Here is a 19,052-nt window from a genome sequence, read left to right as displayed (position 1 = left end):
CAGCTCATATTTCAGTAGAGGTTAGCTTTCATGCTATATTTAGCAAACCTTTTTGTTATAAAAGGTATAACCAAATGCCATTAAAACAGGAAAAATCCTGCATTCTCTGTGTCACTTATTAGATTAGTTCTGTTGAATTTGACACTGTAGTTCACACTAATGAAGCCTCCAGTGGTCTAGTTTTTTTTTTGCATTTTGCTACCTTCCTCTCATCTAATTCTATAGATGAGCCGCTCTATTATCAAAGAAGCTTCCCACTGCAGTGCCTTCACTAAATAGCATGTCTTCCACTGTGACAGATCGTGCACTTAAAAAGATTCCAGTTTGTCAATGGACGCTGGATCAAGTCTCAGAAGATCGTGAAGTTCCCCAGGGAGAATTTCGACCCCAGTGCCTTCCTGGTGCCGCGGGAGGCCGAGCAGGGGCTGGGAGAGTGCCAGGGGGAGGAGGTTGCGAAGGCTGGGGTAGGGGACGCCGCAATGGCCGTCTCTGTCCCTCCTGCTTCTGGCCTCTCTAACAACACCAAAGGTCAGTGCCCGTCACAGCAGACAAAAAGGGAATGGGTCCCCCTTCAGCCGTCCTTACAATGACACGTGTGTGTGTGTGTGTGTGTGTGTGTGTGTGTGTGTGTGTGTGTGTGTCTGCAGGTTCACCCAACACCGGGAGGAAGTCTGGTGCCCCGCGGAGCCGTGGCAGCAGTCCCAGCAGCAGCCCCAAGGGCGGCGCTAGAAAACAGGTCCGCCTGCGCATGCCCCAGCTGGGTAGCCGACACCGGCTCTGCAACAGCAAGGAGAACCTGGACAGCAGCAGGGAGAGCTCCTCTGAGCTGGAGCACAGTGCCCCCGATGGTCCGGGGGTCGCGCTTGCCTCTGAGACGACCACCCCCGAGCCCTGGAACACGGAAGCGGCAGGCAGGGACTGCGAGGTGATCGTCATGAACGGTCTGGGACAGGACAGCAGCCAAAGCAACGACCACACGGATGCCAGCGTTGACATGGAGACGCCCCATCACCAAAGAGACGAGGTCTACATGGAGCCCATGTACAATTTATATGCAATATCAGTAAGTATCCATTTTTTACTTGTGAATAAAACTGCCTCTAGTTCATTTTAGGAAGCTATTTGATTTGTAATATGCATGAATCGTATTGGAAGGAGAATGCATTATACTTATGACGATGGCTTTGACCTTAAAATTGGCAGCATGCTTCAGCCTATTGCAGACTAGAGCAGAGGAGACATTGTGTCGAGCTAATAAACATGCATTGAGTGGGTGTGACTGAAAGGACAAGTGGGGTTGATTTCGTAAGTCTACGGTGCAATGTTTTTCAAAGTCGAGACGATCATGGGGTTGATGGTCGAGACGATCATGGGGTTGATGGTCGAGGCGATCATGGGGTGGATGGTCGAGGCGATCATGGGGTTGATGGTCGAGGCGATCATGGGGTTGAGGCAATCATGGGGTTGATGGTGGAGGCGATCATGGGGTCGATGGTCGAGGCGACCATGGGGTCGATGGTCGAGGCGACCATGGCCCCTATCGTCCCGCAGTCTGATATAGATTCATTGCGGTCCCTTGCAGATGAGCAGCATTTGCCTTGTCAAACATGGATGGTGCTGAAAACTCTTCTCGGTGTCGTTTGCAAACCCGGTTTATGTTCCCGGTTTGCTTTCCGGAAGGTCACGAATCTTCGAATGATGCCCTCCCCCTTTCATTTCCGCAGTGCCATTCAGGAATCTTGGGTGGGGGCCACTATGTGACATATGCCAAAAACCCCAATGGGAAGTGGTACTGTTACAACGACAGCAGCTGTAAGGTAAGACGACCCGATCAGCAAAGCATCTGACTGCAATTAAAGACCAAACAAAATTTCTGTTATTCATCCATCTTCCAACCTTTAATCCCAATCAGGGCCTCAGGGATTCAAATTCTAATATTCCTCCTGTCTACCTTTAAAGCTCTTTAAAAAAAAATAAAGAATTAATCACGTAATTTATGGAATACTGAAATGTCTATTATGGATAAGAATTTGTTGATATACCCCTTAACACCCTTAGGAAGTGCACTCTGAAGAGATAGACACAGAGTCTGCCTACATCTTGTTCTACGAGCAGCAGGGAGTGGACTACTCGCAGTTTCTGCCAAAGACTGACGGAAAAAAGATGGCCGACACCAGTAGCATGGACGAGGACTTCGAGTCGGACTACAAGAAGTACTGTGTCCTTCAGTGAGGGAGAGGTCTCCCTTCAGCAGTCTCCATTCATCAACAAGCCTACGCTCCGTAAAAGGCCAAATGCCCAACCAAAAATGTCCGTCTTTCGGAATCAGCGGAAGGGAAACATAGGGCGACGGTTTCTTTCCTTAAATTCCCCCCTTCAGCTCATCCACTACCGAAGTCATCAGTCAGCTTGTGTGCAGCCTCCCCCCCCCCCCCCCCACCCACCCAATGTCGCAAGTATTCGGCTGCCATGTACATCTTAACCACAAGATGGCCGAATGGACCCCTTGGAGACCCAGAACCAACATATGTGGCGTAGTGTTTTTGACGATCAGTTGGCACCTACGGAGATTGATACGCAGGGAGTCATTTTGGATCAGGTGGTTGAATCGTGAGGACTCCCGCATTCTTCTCACGAAACTAGCGGTAGAAACCTTGCGCTCTACCTCATGGCCGGCATTCGCAGTACCGCGGCTCCTTGTGGCAGTAACATTACAGAAAGTCCAAATCTAACTGGAACGGTATGAATTCGGGTCAGACTGACAGCGGCAGAGTTACATGCTGGGCTGGCTGTGCCCCGTATTTCTGCATTGAGCTCACAGCGGACACTCACTGGGCAGAAAGACCACTCAAAGGTTTTTATAAACTGCCAAAATTGGGGCGTTTCAGTGAAGCTGGGCAATGTATTAAATCTATTAATGCAGTGAGTGAAGTTGGGTGTGCATTTCATTTTATTATTATTATTATTATTATTATTATTGCTGTTATATACATTTTTTAAGCCTGTGAGCTTGGGGTAACATTTCCTTTGCATTCAGGATGTGTGCCATACAGATTGTTTCGAAGAACACTTTGCGTGTTGTTTTAATTTACTGGCTTTTCTTCAAATACTTCTTTTATAGTTGTTTCTTTTATTAGTGATTTTAAACCTAAAGCTATTTTCAGTTTCCCAATCACAGGACTGCCCCAATCAAGTGGATTTTGTTTCTTTTTGCACACCCTTTTAATTTAAATCTAGTGCAGTGTTTCCAACCTGGGCCTCGATGACCCCTAGACAGTGCACGTTTTTGCAGGGAGGTGGGAGGGACCAAAAGCGTAGACCGCCTGGGGGGTCCCTGACAACTTGGCTGGGAAGCACCGATCTAGTGCAACAAGGATGTCCAAAAAGTCACCGAATTCTGCGATATTAGTTCATGCCATCCCAAAGCTTTTGTGTTGATATTATTGTCAGCTAATTTCCGGATGATCAGTTGATATCTACTCATTATTTAGTTGAGGTGCATGCAGACTGCGTCCCCGGCCCCATTTTCGTGGAATTGTAAAAAGCTGAAGTTGTTAGGCCAAAGTCGTACTGGTTTTGTGGCCACTGAGTGGCCTGTTCTGTGCTTTTGCGGGATTTCTCTTGACTGAGTGTCGTGCCGTCATATGAGCAGTGTTATTAAATGGGCCAGATTACCTAGAGGCTGTGTGGAGACACCATTTAAACCCCAGACCTCATCTTTATTTTTTCTTTTCCATTTTTTTTTTTTTCTTTTTTGGGTGGGTGGGGGGGTGTTGCATTTTTTTTAAGCTCCTCTGGCATGTTAGTATTTTATGAGGGACTTCAGGAGAGTCTGTGTCAATTGAAAGCATCTGAAATGCCCACTGTGACAGGAGGTACTCCTTATGTGTTGGGGGGGGGGGGGGGGGGGGCGGGAATGGAATGGACACGGAGAGACAGCTTCTCTTCAGATGTGTTTCTATGCTCTGGAAATGCTACCAGATCCATGACAGATGAGTCTTCGAAGAAACTATTGGATTTCTTTCACTGTGGAATAAGACTGACAAGCTTTTCACGGCCATCACCTCCCCCCCCCCCCCCCCCATGTGAACAACAAATACTGGCAAACAAGGAGAATGTTGTTTCCAATTCCAAACTCTGTATTGTCTACCCCCCTTTTTTTGGCAGTGTTCCAAAATATTTGTCAGTTTAAACTGTAAACTGTAGCTATACAGGATGCAGTCTCCACCTGACCTTGCACATGTGTGGCTGCAGGCGTGCACACGCCCTTTCGCTGTTTAGACCTCGTTCCAGCCATTCGTATCCCTTGGCCTCGCTCACAGAGGGCGAACAACCCTCTCTTCAGTGGAACGACCTGTCACCAGGTAGTGCAATCTACTACTGATATGTTTGTCTTTTATCTGTTAATAAATGTAAGCTCTTTGTTAAGTTAATTCTAATGGATCGGCCGAGGTGTAATAATTTAATGAGCTTTATTTTGTAAAGTGTTTAAAGAGTTAAAAAATGACATTGCACTGACATGACATGTATATAAAGTGTTTTGTAAATAAACCAGCAGAACTGATGTATTGGAATATGACCTGTAAAAAAGTACTTGTAGTTCTACATGGAGTGAAACTGTATCTGTAATGATTATTCAAGCAACAGATTAAATACAGCGGATGCAATTCAGTGGATAGGATGCAACCAGATGACTTTGTTTGGTTATTTATGGCAAGGATCATTTGTTTTGAGGCTGGGATTTGGGATGCAACTTGTTTGTTAATTACTGCAGGCGTGTGTAATGCTGAATAATGCTTCACCTTAGAGTGCTAATCGATTTCTGCTGTATTCATGATCTTTCTAAATTGTAAATGTACATATTATAATATATAGATTTGTGGGCAATATGTCTTTTGATGGGCAATAGGGGTGTAATTACTGAGTGACGGTGAAGCTCCACTATCCGATGAACGAGCTGTAGATCAGTCTTCTGTGGAGTGACCAATAAGGGGATGTATTTAATGCTTAAATACTCCCTGTCGGGTCTTACAGCTGAAAACAAAATTGGAAAAATCCAGAAAGGAAAGAGTGTATTTCGTCTGGAATTTATGAGTGCTGTCTTTAGTTATGGTGGTTTGTCTTGAACAAACAACTTTTTATGCAAAATAGACCAGTCATGTTCACTTAGAGGGTGGCATGGTGGTGCAGTGGTTAGTGCTGCCACCTCACAGTTAGAAGGCCTGTGAGGAGCCTTTCTGTGAGGAGTTCATGTGAGTTTTCTCCTACGGTCCAAAAGTGTGCACAATAGGTCAATTGGTGATTCTTATTTGGCCCTGTGAGTGTGGGCACCCTGCAATGTTTGCCCAGGTTTGGTTCCCAACTGCACCCTTTGTTCCCAGGATACGCTCCAGTACCCCCCCCCCCACAACCCCAGTTGGGATTAAGCAGTCATCATGATGGATGTATGTTCACTTAGCAGGAAATCAAAGAGGAAATTTCTGGGCTGCACTTGTATATGGCGAGTTTTCTAGCTTGCAGTATTATTCCGTACGTTTATTTTTTTATAATGCTACCACACAATTACCAATACAGGCTAACACAGGGAAGCAGATTGCTTATTTAACACTGTGAAACATTGGCAGCCAATCTAAAGTATCAATGCAAAACTGTTAAGGTATATAAGGTATATAATCCTGTATTAATAAAGTACAGTGTAGCTATGTTCCAGTCCCCAACTGCAGACGTCGACAGTGTGATTTCAGCCAGGCAGCTTAGTGAGCTAGTCGACCTCTGCTGCTAGGTCGTTTTCCTCAACCCTGACAAGCATGTTGTTCCTCTCCAGAAACGTCCTGATGAACCCACCAAACTTGGCCATTTACTTCCTGGCTGGGTCAAAGGTCATTGTCTCCATTGAGCGTTAATCATTGGAAATAAAGACTGAGACACAAGACACAGGGAATCTGCCAGGCCTGGCTGACGGGAGCTGGGGTCTGGTACGCGGGGAGGAGATTTACATTTGAACACCCGCTATTTTCCAGTGCATTGTCATATACAGATAACAATGGAACAGTGAATGGAATGAAATTTCTTGGACTCTGAGCCCCCTTGAAGTTTGCTCAGGAAAATAACACGTTTTCAACTAAGTAGAATAAAATTAAGTAGTGAAATAGTAAATAGTCCAATTCAATTCAACAAAGTTGTTCCAAAGTGTTTTACAGGGTTGTGTTGTGATACATAAAACATAAGTAGAGGGAAATACAGAACGGGGAAAAAAGGAAGGAAAGAAATTGAATAAAGAAAACCAGATGACAACGGAGGAGAGGAACCATAAACTCCCAAGTAGGATGGAAAAAAAAAACCTCTAAAAAAAACCTCGGGGACTGAACCAGGACTCCAGCTCTGATGGTACCCACCCCGGGCACCACCCAGACATTTGGGTAGGCAGAGAGCATGGATGGTCAGAACATGTGTTGACACACCATTACGGTGTGGTAGGTTGCGGGTAAGCTAAACTGAAGTAATGGGTTCCAAAATATAGGGGCCCTGTAGCAGAATGCTTCACCGCCCACTCTCACTTTATTTATATGTGGAACGACAAGGAAACCTGCATTCTGAGACCAGAGTGGACGTATTCACGATCCGTTTGCATTGAAGTTAATTGTGAGCCATTGGTGATTAATGTCTGTTATTGTTACGATTGTTGTTTCTGTATCCCACCCCCCCCCCTTTTTTTTTATAATCACAGTACTAGGACGGGTGAGTTCGGAGCGGCCACACTCTTTACTCTTGAATTCAATGTAAAATAAAGTTGTCCTCCGAAGAGGGGGGGGGTGGTTGTGGGCAATAAGAAAGAAAAAAAAAAAGACTGTAGTACAAGAGGCTGTAGTCTGTACATGTACATTCATAAATTCCTGCATATGTACAAAAAGGTCTCACCACAGTTAAAATGAAGTATAGTGGGAAGGCAGCATTTAGTCATTATGCACCAAAACTAAGGAACACACTACCAGTATCAATTACAGAAGCTGAATAACTTTTTTACCCTCTCTTTTAAGATATACATTATTCTTTTTAATTTCCTCTAGCTGTCCTGTAATTCTAGTGTTTTTTACTTTGTAATTTTCTTACTGCACTTTTATCTCTTTTGTTTTCTTGTTCATTTATTCCTTTTTATTCCCTTTTAGTTTTTTATTTTCAACTTTTCTCTTTTTTCAGCATGGAGGTGCAGTGGTTAGCACAGTTGCCTTACACCTCTGGGACCTGGGTTTGAGTCTCCACTATGGCTCCATGTGTGTGGAGTTCGCATGTCCTCCCCACATCGTTGTGGGGTTTCCTCCGGGTACTCCGGTTTCCCCCCCCCCAGACCAAAAACATGCTGAGGTTAACTGGGTTTACCAAGTAGCCCGTAGGTGTGTGTGTGTGTGAGTAACTGGTGTGTGAGTGTGCCCTGCGATGGGTTGGCACCCCATCCTGGGTTGTTTCCTGCCTCGCGCCTGTAGCCTCCGGGATAGGTTCCGGACTCCCTGCCCCCCTAAATAGGATAAACGTTATAGAAAATGGATGGAATAATAAAAAGTCTTTAAACTACTTGACCAACAGTATGTAGATAAAGAGGTGTGATTAGCATGGCTTTGAATCTCAGGGCTCAAAGGAGAGATGGAGAGTTTATTTTTTGCTGCACAAGACCAGGCACTGAATACACGACTCCTTCAAAAAGCTAATTTTAAAATGGATGTCGCCAGTAAATGCAGAGTTTGCCATTAATTTGATGAGCACGTAAGCCGCATTGTGACTGACTGCCCAGTGTTAACGCCCATGGAATACCTTCATAGGCACACCAAAATGGCAAGCTATCTGCATAGATCGATCTGCAAGGAACTCACCATTTTACTCAATTACAAAGGATAGTTTGTGAAAATGTCTTATACTTGTCTGTCCTTAGTCCTTAGTCTGTATGTGTTCCCCTGTCTTTTGTTCCCCAGTTTTGTCACTGTGTTCCTCTTCATGTCTCCTGTTAGGTCTGTGTTGGTACCAGCTCACCACTGTAGTCTCTCAAATAAAGTCTCATTTGGGGTTTAACTGTCTTCAAGGCTGCACCTGAGGTTTCTTTATGCCTCCTAACGCTTCCAGGCGTGACACAAAGTATATATATTTGGACCTTCTATGGACTTTTTTTTTATATCAAATTCTCATTATTGTTCGATATGGTTGTTTCGGTGTAAAATGTGGAATTTGATGTTTGATTTGATCTTAACTGAAAGAAAGAGTGGTATGTTTTTCTTTATGGTGCCTCTTTATGGGATAGTTCAATTGAGCACTCAAGCAGTTTAGAGATCTGAGGCAAAGTGGGAGCAGAACCGCGAGGAAACCACAGGAGGCAAGGGCAGGCATTGAGGCACTAGCACAGGGAGAATCTCGGACATACAAAGGGGACGACATCAATGACAGGACTGGGGAGCACAGGACTGGGAAGCACTACAGGACTGACCAAGGAGCATACAAGGGGCAGCTGAAGGGATCCACACGAGGGCTGTAATGAGAGACAAACAATGAACAGGTCATGCTAGGGAGAAAACAGGAGTGGCAGAGGCAGGGCGTGACAATGTGCAGCTGGGCCATTGCTCCTCGTTTATGACAAACTGATATTTCAAAATCTGTGTGCATTCATGTTCAATAGCCTAGCTGCCTTGCTTACAGTCACTGCTGGTGAACAGACATAGTGCAATTATTAATAAAAACATGTAAACATACATAATATGAAAGTTACATGGTCAGCATTATCCCCCATGGGTTGACGTTTAAAGCACATTTAACTGGACACGTCTTTATCATTTAGGTTTATTCTTATTAATCCATTAATTCTACCTTTTATACTTTAAATAGACACATTAATTGTAACTGAAAAGTATTATGACATCTCACAAAAGTCCCATCCATTTTTTCTCCCCTCCACGTCCCTTCTGAGACTCTGTAATTTGTCAGTCCATCAAAGCTGATAATTAAGTGGAAGTCTTTGTGTATCCTTATGTTGATTGGTTTGCTTCTTTGCCACTAGGAGTTTGGGGATATGCATGGTTGGGAATATTTGTAGATATGAGCAAACTGTGTTTTTGTAAATACAGTGGATAAATGAGACCCCACGGCTGCCAACTGGAGGGGTTGAAAAGGACCCTCTAGCATTTAAATAATTTAATGGAATAATTTGACAAAAATACATATTTGTGAAAACTTTGTATCGTATTTGTGAATAGCATAAAAGCTTGTAATTTTTTATCATCCTGATTTTTTTGACATTTTGACAATTTTACTTTTCTTCCCTATAATGCAAAAAATGGTCTGGTCTTGTACGATCACCCAAACACACGCAACCGAGGAGATCCAGATAGCGACATTCCGAGTTTTGTGGCTTGGAGATTTGGAAACCTAAGCATGGCAAGAATAACAGCCATTCTGGCCCGGAGATAAAGATCTGGTGAAAGTTTGCAGTCTGATCTAGGCTGGCATGCACACTGAAGGAGGAGGATAAGAAAGTGGACAAGAGTGATGGTGACTCCCCCCCCCCCCCCCCACCCCCATCCCCACCACCACCACCACATACTCACAAACTTCAATGAGCGAAGAATCTGTTTTAAAGTTTGCCTGTTGTATGTCTCACCTAAGTCTGAAATTTATCAGCGTGAATATCTGAATGTGTTATGTCTGTATGTTTCCTCTATAAGTCTTAATGTATCTTACAGGAATTAGAAAACATGTAAAGGAACGTAACTATGTATTTTATTTAGTATTATGCCTATTATCGAACCTGTTTATAGAGGAAGAGCACTCTCTCTGTTTTAACGCCCCCCCGGGCCTGGTGTGCTCTGGTGCTGTTTTTCAGGAACTGATGAAAGCCTGTAGGTTACACTAGTCAACAAATTTTAACTTTATTTTTTTTATAATAATGGAAGTTGATCCTATATTGTCCTTGTGGGGAAATTCTATTTATGTTGCCCTCAGCTTGCTTATTGTAGAGTAAGCTGTCTCCAAAGGGTAACCACCTCTTGGGGCACCTGGGGGTTAAGGACCTTGTTCAAGGACCCACAGACCCACAGACATGCTGAGGTTGGGTTTGAACCAACAACCTTGTGATTAGGGGCACATAGGCTTAGCCCACTGAGCCACATTTTCACATTGCTCCTGTTTCTCCTTGCTCATTATTTGCTTCAACTGGTGCCTCAATTCACAAATTCTTGTGTTAATTGTTTTTCTTTCATCAGATATTTTGGCCCCTGGATGGCTGCGTACAACAGCATCTGTGGAACAGAACAATAAGGAATAATTATCAAAAGACAGCAGGAAATAATATCCATAATATCTACATTAAATCATGGGCAAGCAGTCATGTTTTCACTAATGTTTATAAACACAATTCAATAACCAGATAAAGGCATATTAATGTTGAAAAAATGTTTTTACTGCCTTCTGGAAATTTTTAAAGCCAATCAGCTGGTTCTAAATTGGGGATAGTTGATGTGGGGTTGCGAGGGGTATGACCAAGCGATATGGCAAAACATTTTATCATGATAATTTTTTTCACATATTTTCAAGACAATGTCGATAATTATCTTGATATAATTCAAGTAATTATTTCTTTATTCACTTCTACTTCTACTCTATTCAAATTGCCTTTAAACAGTTTCAGAACATAACAGAAAAAGGAGACAAATTGAATGAACTACAAACTGAAATCTAATTTTAATACATAAATCATAGGAAAATACGTTTTTGCTGTGGGGCGTGACACTAGAAAACGACAACATTACGATTTGTTGCTAGGATTGTTCCCTGACTGCCTCATTTTTTCCTTTCAGGAAAGGATTTGTCTAGGGCTAGGCTATATGCTCTAAAAATTAAATCACAATATTTTCAGAGATTTTCACAATATTGATCTCAATATTCTAAAATTCATATGTAGACCTCAACAAAATATGACAAGTGTTTCAGTTTTATGATGACCAAGTTGTTTTGCTAACAATTATGGAGTAAGTGATAGGTATAATGATAAATGACGGCAACAACATACTCACACCTTGATGGAATTTGTATAAATAGTGTATTATAACTGTTAATTATGCAAGAAAACATGTGTTTAGGCTATATCATAATTCTCACAATATTGATTGATTGATTGATGAAGCCCTTTATTGCTGTTGCAATACACCTTGTCACATGGTCACAAGTACCAGCGAAATAATGGCTATCAACCCGACCATACATATACAACACACGTAGGGGGTAGACAGGTCAGGAAGACAGGGGATTGTAGGAAAACTCAGAGAAACAAGATTACGCGAGGATAGTGTAGGTGAATAAAAAAAAAACAGCCCCCAGACTGTACTCCAGTAGGGAGGACAATATAGGAACAGAGAAAAAAAAACACCTCAGCAATAAGCACAGAGTCACCATAGCTCACAACATCAAGTCGAGACTTGCAACAGGGGTGGGGAATGGGGAGGTGGAGGTAGTCCAGCATAGACAAACAGCCGTCCGTTCCTGCAGCCAGACGGCGCTGTACAAGGACCCGCTCGTTCACGCTGGGGGTATGAAGCGGCGAAGGCGTGGGATGGGGGTAGGGTGTCCTTGTGGTTGGGGGAGAGGAATGCAAGAGAGTCTCACTGCCTTGTTCTTCAGGGGGAGTTGTTGAGCTCAGCAGAGGCCTTGGCCAAGGCCCGTGCTGATTAGGGGGGAGCCAAAAGAGATAGAATAGGGTTGTTTGGGTTTTTGTGCGAGAAGCTGCAATTTCGCAGCTCCTCTAATGTCCACGCTGGTCCCCGTCGTTTAAATCCTGTGCAAAGCCTTTAGCTCCTCCGTGATGTTCTCCAGTCTGCGGTCCATAGTCACGGTGATGTAATCAAATCTGCGGTCATTTGACACTGTGATGTTATCCAGTTTGCGATCTATGGCCATAGTCTGAGCGCCAACAGCTCCGCCAAGACCATCAATCAATTTGGCCAGCCTAGAGGGGTTTTGAGCGGCTGTCACCGTTTTCTTCAATTTCCGATAAACCAGGGCGATGCCTAATCCAATCAGCATAAGACCCGTTATCAAGGTTCCGAATAGGTAGATATCTTCGATGTCCTCCACGGAAAGAGCTGCCAGACACACGACCCTCCACTTCTCCCATCCATCCATCGTGTAGCCGGCTGCGTACGTTCCTGCAGGACAGTCAGGTTCCCCCGAACCTGCGCTCCTCTGCGAGAAGATGGTGTCAATTGCGTTGAGAGACCAGTTGATCAAATCCATAATTTCCTTAGTTTTGAAGAGCAGGGCTGAGAGGGTCTCCCGAGTATAGACAGTTAGACAGTAGACTAGACGAGACGAGAGAAGCAAAGCAGGGAAGATAAGGGGAGGGAGAGGGAGAGAAGTGCGTCCGCCTCCGCTGAGAGTGCAAAGTAAAAAATATTGATCTTTGATATAAAATATTCAATTTGATGATGATATGAATGTTCATAATCGTGGTACAATATTTTTTGTATTGTCCAGCCCCGCTCCGTCCGCTCCTGATGTGTGCCACGCCCACCTCGTTACCTCGTGTTCAGCCCTGATTGTGATCACCTGTGTCCTGTTATGTCTAGCCCGTCTTTTGTATTTAGTCCTCGTCTGAGTCAGTCTTCCCCAGACTTGTCATTGTAGTGTCAGTGTATTGTCCGTAGATGTCCGTGCCTGTTCTCCGTTTACCCAATAAACCCCTTTACCCCCTTTTACCCCCTTTTTGCTTTCCTGCTCGCCCTCCCCGTGAACGCTGACAGTATGCTGTATTCTAGAATATTTTCACCACTGCACCTTGCGGAACCGAAGCCGTTATATCCATCTATCCATCGTTATATCAAAGCCAGCAGACTCCATTGACAAAACAGACATTTTGCCTGGCAGAACACAGGAGTTGTTGGTCTAAGTGCCTCATACAACCCTACTTCAAAAAATCCAAACTATGCCTTTATCTTCATTATCCCTGCCACGAAATCATCTGAAAGCCGCAAGCATCAGATAATTAACATGAACCCCCAAAAAAGAACCGAAGTTACCGGTTGTAACTTAACGCTGGTACAGAATCACAACTGAGCTGTTTTTGTCTGTTAGAATGAAGCAAAATACTGACCTTTTTTCCATCATTTTGTTCTTCCTGCAAGTTTTATCAGAACCAGGGAGAATATATTTCCTTTTCAATTGGTTAATTTTTTTTCTCAGGGACATATGCACCCGATTCTGTCCACGACAAACGGGTCACGATTGGACTGCAAAACTGGGAAGTTTTAGACAAAAAATGTGTAACACCTGGCAAGCAGTGGCATGAAACAAGAAAAAATAAGCCGTAGAGAAAATAAACCAAAAATATAGAACTTGAAAAGTAATGAAATTCAAATTCACAAGGTTTTACAGGCAAAATATATGTATGTCACTTCATTTTGAGCTTTATCATGTCTGAGAATGTTTTTGTCTGAATCTTCACAGTGTCACTGGGCTCGCTGACTACACCAGCACCGACTGTCTTGTACCTAAGAAGGTACGCAGTGTCTGGCTTCAGCCCTGAGACGATCCAGTTCTCCTGGTTTTGCTGTGTGTCTGTGGTCCTCCAGTCTTTCACTCCATTTTCCTTCTTGAACTCCACTTTGAATAGCATAGGGTTTGAAGCTGGAGACTGTGGCTTCAGCGTTATACTTCTGTCCCGTATGTCAAATACTACAGGTGAAGCTGGTTTTATTATGGGTTTGTACTGGGTATCCACCAGCTTCCCATTTTGATGGAGATAGATGGAGGCCCCAGGATGAGTGGGGTCAGAGATGTAGGCGATGACAAATTTTTTTTTTTTTCATCTTTGTTGATATCTGAAAATATGCTGAAGAGGTCAAAGGTCTCTCTCATGGTCTGTGATATGTTAGGTGTAAGAAACCATGGGGTTGATTTGACATCTTTAACAGCTTTCCTGAAGGAATCACCAGTGTTCTTTTTGATGGATGTTTTAGGCAGAAATTTTGTGAGATCCAAAATGTATGGCTCTTCATACTTCAGGGAGGTGAAGACAAATGTGATGACTGACTCATAGTGGGGGCTGAAAATACATCCATTGTGCTGTGTGGAAGACACTATTGGGATGTTTTTTTGATTTTCAAAGTCATCGGTGTAAGTTCTGATCACCACAAGTTCAGTCCTCTTCTCATCCAGCCATTTATTCACCTTGGCTTGTGTGAAAGATGATTCATGATGATATTTTAGAATTTTCTCCAGAACCTTTTTATCCGTTGCTCCTTTACGGATAATAGGAAGAAGTGTTGAGATGTTTTTTAGTATAGTAATCTTGTATTGCCTGAGCATGTCCTGAAATGTTTTCAGTTTGGCCTGCATATCAGTAGCCTGAATGGTCTCACTGATTTGCAGCAGCTCATTGACTGTGATGGTAGCTCTCTGAAGGTCTTCCATGGTGGTTTCTACCTCAATAATCAAGTTCTCACTGATCTCCCGCACTAACTTGGCTGCCCTGTTGTCCAGGTACTTCAGAGGGTAAAGCCACACTGTCATTGGGACAGCCTTCTCTCCTCTCTCTCCTAGAAGCCTTGGCAGGTCTTTATAAACTTTCACTGCTTCCATGTAGGTCGTTGGATTTTCTTCCAATTTGACATCACCGTAGAAGGTGCACTGGAGTTTCTCCACCTTTTGCTGTTCCTCATCTGTCATTTCCAGTTTTCCACCTCCACTACAAGGAATTAATGGAATTTTCTTGACCATGACTTCCAGTGAGCCCTGAATGTCCTGCTTATCTTCATTTCTGGAAGTAGTTTGGTCAAAAACCAAAAAGGCATCAGCTCCATACAGCACACCTGTGACAACATGAGTGGCTGTTCCATGTTTAATCACATCTGCGTAAGTTATTTTGCCAATATTCTTCATATTGAGTTGCTTAAACACAGTCTTCTGGCTGTAATGCATAGTCACTCTACACTGACTTTCCGTGGTCAGTGTGTCTTTGAGATACTTTGCTGACCCTCCAACCTCAACCAGGCCCCCAAAGAAACTCGCCTTCAGGGAGGCACTTACATCCAGCAGGCTGGACTTCTTACTAAGAGAGTCAGAGGCAGTGATTTCAGATTTTGTTTGGTTCTGTTCATGTACGGTCATGTTCTTTTCAATATCTTCAGCATCCCATAATGTGACACCTGGAGTAATAGGGGAATACAAGGAAGCACTAATATGTAGTTAAAATATTCTGTTATATTGCAATATTTCATAATATATCAGCCATACGATAATAAAACTCAGTAATTCAATTATATTATTTAGAAGGGGTTAAGAGGCAGGTTTAAATGTTCTGACAGAATCTTCACAGAAACAATCTAAAACCCATTACCTGGAATGAAGCTGTCATCACGGCAGTCATACAGCATTCCGGGGTGTAATGGTCGTCCAAGGGCTGCGATCTGCATCGCTTTGAAACTCATAATGCTGGAGCACAGAGAAAATCATCATTTTTATTTTTCAGTTAAAAAATTATTACGACAAGGAAGTATAATTAATTATCCTTCATAACAACGACCTGGAAGGAAAATCAAAAATTAAAGATTCCTCCTTTGTCTCCCACACATCCTGCCGAATAAGCTGAATGGTCTGTATCTGTGATATTGATCATATTGATATTTACCGTCACATTTAAATAATAAAAGCTGCACATTAATCAGCAGAAGTGCAATCCAATAATTAAGCAGAATGCTGGCTCTTTACTTTTATTAGTTAAACTTTATGTTAATAATACTAGGCTACATGAAGTTCAACAAATTAGCTTAACCCCGAAGAAAAAAGAATTTATGGATACTGCCCATTGTGCCAATCAAAGGTTTCATTCTCTTTGTAAACTACAATGCAATTCATTATAAAAAAAACTTTACTTACACAAAAAGTGCAAGAAAAAGGCATACAGCCCAAAAACAGCGAAACATTTTTGACAAATTACTATACAATTCAAATAAATGTGAATAAACATACGACAAGGAAGTACAACTAATTATCCCCCATAACGACCCCGAAGGAAAAAGAAAAAAACACTTCATTTTATGGAAACCACACATTGTGCAAATCTGAGTGTTAGACCATCTGAGCATTTCCTCTCGCAATCAAATAACTTAAGATGCACGTTAAAAGGCAAAACTGCAATGCAATACATTGTGTTAAAGAAAGTTTTTTGCTTACAAAAAAAGTGTAGGAAAGAGGCATACAGCCCTAAAACAACAAAAACATTTTTGCCCAATTATGTAATTCAAATAAATATGAATAAACATGAATAGCAATACTGCAGTGACCACAGACTGAACCTTTGTCACAGCAAGAAGAAAATATTGATGAAGTACCTCAGCCGAAAGTCATAACCATGATACTGTAGATTAAATAAATATTCAATTTTTCAGTTGTTTGACTTTACCTTAGTTGGGTCTTTTTTACTGGGACAAGTGATGTGCTCTTATTCAGCCTTTATAGAGAGCTGTTATCATGTTTGCATCAGAGGATGAGCTTCGACAGCTTAGAGATGCCAATGAGCATGACCTTCATGTCATTCGACCATGGGAGGATGCTTCAGCACCCAGTGAAAACCTGCAGATCACAAGGAAACAAACAACACACCCACACAGGTGTGGACAAAGGAAAAAGACAAAGGAGATTATTGTGGACAGTGGCGACTGCTGTAAGGCTACAAGGGAAGCTCCGCCTCACGGAAAACATTGCGAAAAATTTTGTCAAATATGTACTGTTGTATTTACATTGCTGCTACAAAGAGTGTGCTTCCTGGGTAGTTTGTTCAGAATCAGCAATAATTTCTTGCTGGTCGTCTAAGGTGATTTTATTTTTCTCATACATTACATTCCCGTTGCAGCATCATATAATAAAACCCATAGAGGTACAGCTTCACTGGACTTCAATAGCACTTCTGTTTGCAATGCAGCAAAGCTAGACGTTTATTGGACAGATGCTTCAAAGCGTCATTCCCAGGGAAGCTCAGCTTCTCTGGAAGTGAATGAGGAACTGTCAAAGTGGCTGCACCTCTTTTTGACTGACAGCGTTTTGAAATCATATTTCAGAATCGGAGCATTTCAAATTCCGTCCCACGCGGATGTTCAGCAAGTGAAGTCTTTTCATATTTTCGATTTTCATTTGTACATCCTACTGTAAATAAACACATAAATATAGAGTTCTTGAGTTTGCTCCTTATTTCGTTAGTAAGATTAATTTCCAAGTAGATTAGTAAAGTTCAGCTTCTTAGTTGATTGGTCATGTTCTACACCTGCCACCTCTTTAGCCTGGTCATCTTTGTTTATTTAACTCTTGTGTCTCCCCCTCCCCTCAGGTTAAGAGTCTGGGTGTCGTCATCGATAGCACATTATCCTTTCAATCTCATATAAACAATATCACTCGGTCCGCATATTTCCATCTCCGCAATATTAATCGTTTCCGTCCTTCCCTCACCCGCCATACCACCGCTATCCTTGTTCACAGTTAAGTCACTTCACGACTGGACAATTCCCTTCTGTTTGGTCTGACCAACAAATCCCTCCATAAGCTTCAATTACTTCAAAATTCTGCGGCTCGTATTATTACTATGGCTGTCAAAATTAACGGGTTAACGCGGATTAATCCATCATCATGATTAATCTGAATAAAAATTTTTAATCGCTTGACAGCACTAATTATTACTGAAATCCCCTCTATACATCATATCACCCCTGTCCTGCAGCAGCTGTACTGGCTCCCGGTACATCTCCGCATTAATTTCAAAATCCTCCTCTATATGTTTCAGGCCATCCACAACCTCGCTCCTCCATACCTGTCTGATCTTATTCACATTGCTACTCCCTCTCGTTCCCTCAGGCCTTCCTCTTCTATTCATCTCATCGCCCCTTCTGCCCGCCTTGTCACTATGGGGAGCAGGGCATTCTGTTGCTCTGCTCCCCGACTCTGGAACTCCCTACCAAAAGACATTATAAATATAAACTCCTTTTCTCTTTTTAAATCTAAACTCCAAACGCATCTGTTTAAAAGTGCCTACTCTGTGAATTCTTTTAGCTTTTTATACTGTTTTAGTTTTGTAATTTGTTTTTATTCTGATTGTTCTTATTCGTTGTGTAATTCTGTGCGGTGTCCTTGTGTGCTCTGAAAGGCGCCTTTAAAATAAAATGTATTATTATTATTATAGACTACGATCGCACTTACGCTTGAGTGGTGCAGAAACCTACTGCAGAAACCTTGTGAATCTCCGTACCCATGCAGAAAAGTGATCAGGTCTGTCAGGAGGAAATATTCAGTCTTGCATGGTACTTTGCCTTTAGAAATGTTAAGCATGAAAGGGGGAGACGAAGAGACTGAAGTAAACAAATTGCGAGAATCTGCAGTGCGTTAAATATTAGTCTGTTGTTCTATTTGAGTGAGAATTTTCTGGAAGTTGAAACATAAAGCAACAGGTAGTGACAATGAGCACTTCATTCGGCATGCCGGTAGGAGGTTTATTTCATATTGTGCCTTTAAATACGGGTCAGTGAGAATTCTCTTAAATCACAATCAGTTTAGTTACGTGTCATTGAACTCAGTGGAAGTGAAATTCTTGTGCCACAGTTACAGGGGAGGGAAGAGGTGCATGGGGGGCAACAGGACAGAACAGCATAAACGGTGCAATAAGAAACAGAACAGTAATGTGGGGAGTGGAACAAAAAAATATATTCAGAATGCATAATTTTGTGCAGGTTATGCAAAGTACAAAGACCATTGAAAAAAGTGCAAACAAATATGGAAACAGTCCATGAAAATGTGTAAACTTCTCCATCTTTCTTGTCGAGGAAACAGGTTCTCCTAAGAGCAACAGACTAACTATATTTATGACTGTCAGTCGATTGACTGGGTCCCTGTCCAATCAGTAACAAGCATGTAATGATCAGAAGGTACATACCCTCTCCGTTTCAGCGCTGCTAATGTTGTAATGTTTTCATATTTGCTGGTATGTTTTCCCATTTGCTGATATGTTTTCGTCCTTGCTGGCGTGATTCCCATTTGCTGGT

At 42.5% G+C, this 19,052-nt stretch overlaps 2 protein-coding genes across 3 annotated transcripts in view; one reads left to right on the top strand and one right to left on the bottom strand.

The window, feature by feature from the left end:
* Positions 1-4,686, top strand: part of usp32 (ubiquitin specific peptidase 32) — a 34,619-nt gene extending 29,933 nt beyond the window's left edge. For both annotated transcript variants that reach the window (XM_072701058.1, XM_072701057.1), the window contains exons 31-34: positions 300-528; positions 648-1,063; positions 1,725-1,817; positions 2,059-4,686. In XM_072701058.1, coding sequence (XP_072557159.1) covers positions 300-528; positions 648-1,063; positions 1,725-1,817; positions 2,059-2,232 — 912 coding nt within the window. In that variant the 3' untranslated portion in view covers positions 2,233-4,686. The remainder of the gene's footprint in view (positions 1-299; positions 529-647; positions 1,064-1,724; positions 1,818-2,058) is intronic.
* An 8,731-nt stretch (positions 4,687-13,417) lies between these two features.
* LOC111849893 (stonustoxin subunit alpha-like) lies at positions 13,418-15,455 on the bottom strand. The gene is made up of 3 exons (XM_023823183.2): positions 15,365-15,455; positions 13,913-15,173; positions 13,418-13,517 (listed from the first exon to the last, which is right to left on the bottom strand). The coding sequence occupies exons 1-3, from the start codon at positions 15,453-15,455 to the stop codon at positions 13,418-13,420; spliced, it is 1,452 nt and encodes a 483-aa protein (XP_023678951.2).
* Positions 15,456-19,052: the final 3,597 nt, after the last annotated feature.

Source organism: Paramormyrops kingsleyae, chromosome 17 (assembly GCF_048594095.1).
Source record: "Paramormyrops kingsleyae isolate MSU_618 chromosome 17, PKINGS_0.4, whole genome shotgun sequence".
In the NCBI taxonomy this organism is placed as follows: domain Eukaryota; kingdom Metazoa; phylum Chordata; class Actinopteri; order Osteoglossiformes; family Mormyridae; genus Paramormyrops; species Paramormyrops kingsleyae.
This window is presented reverse-complemented; position numbering and strand designations above follow the sequence as displayed.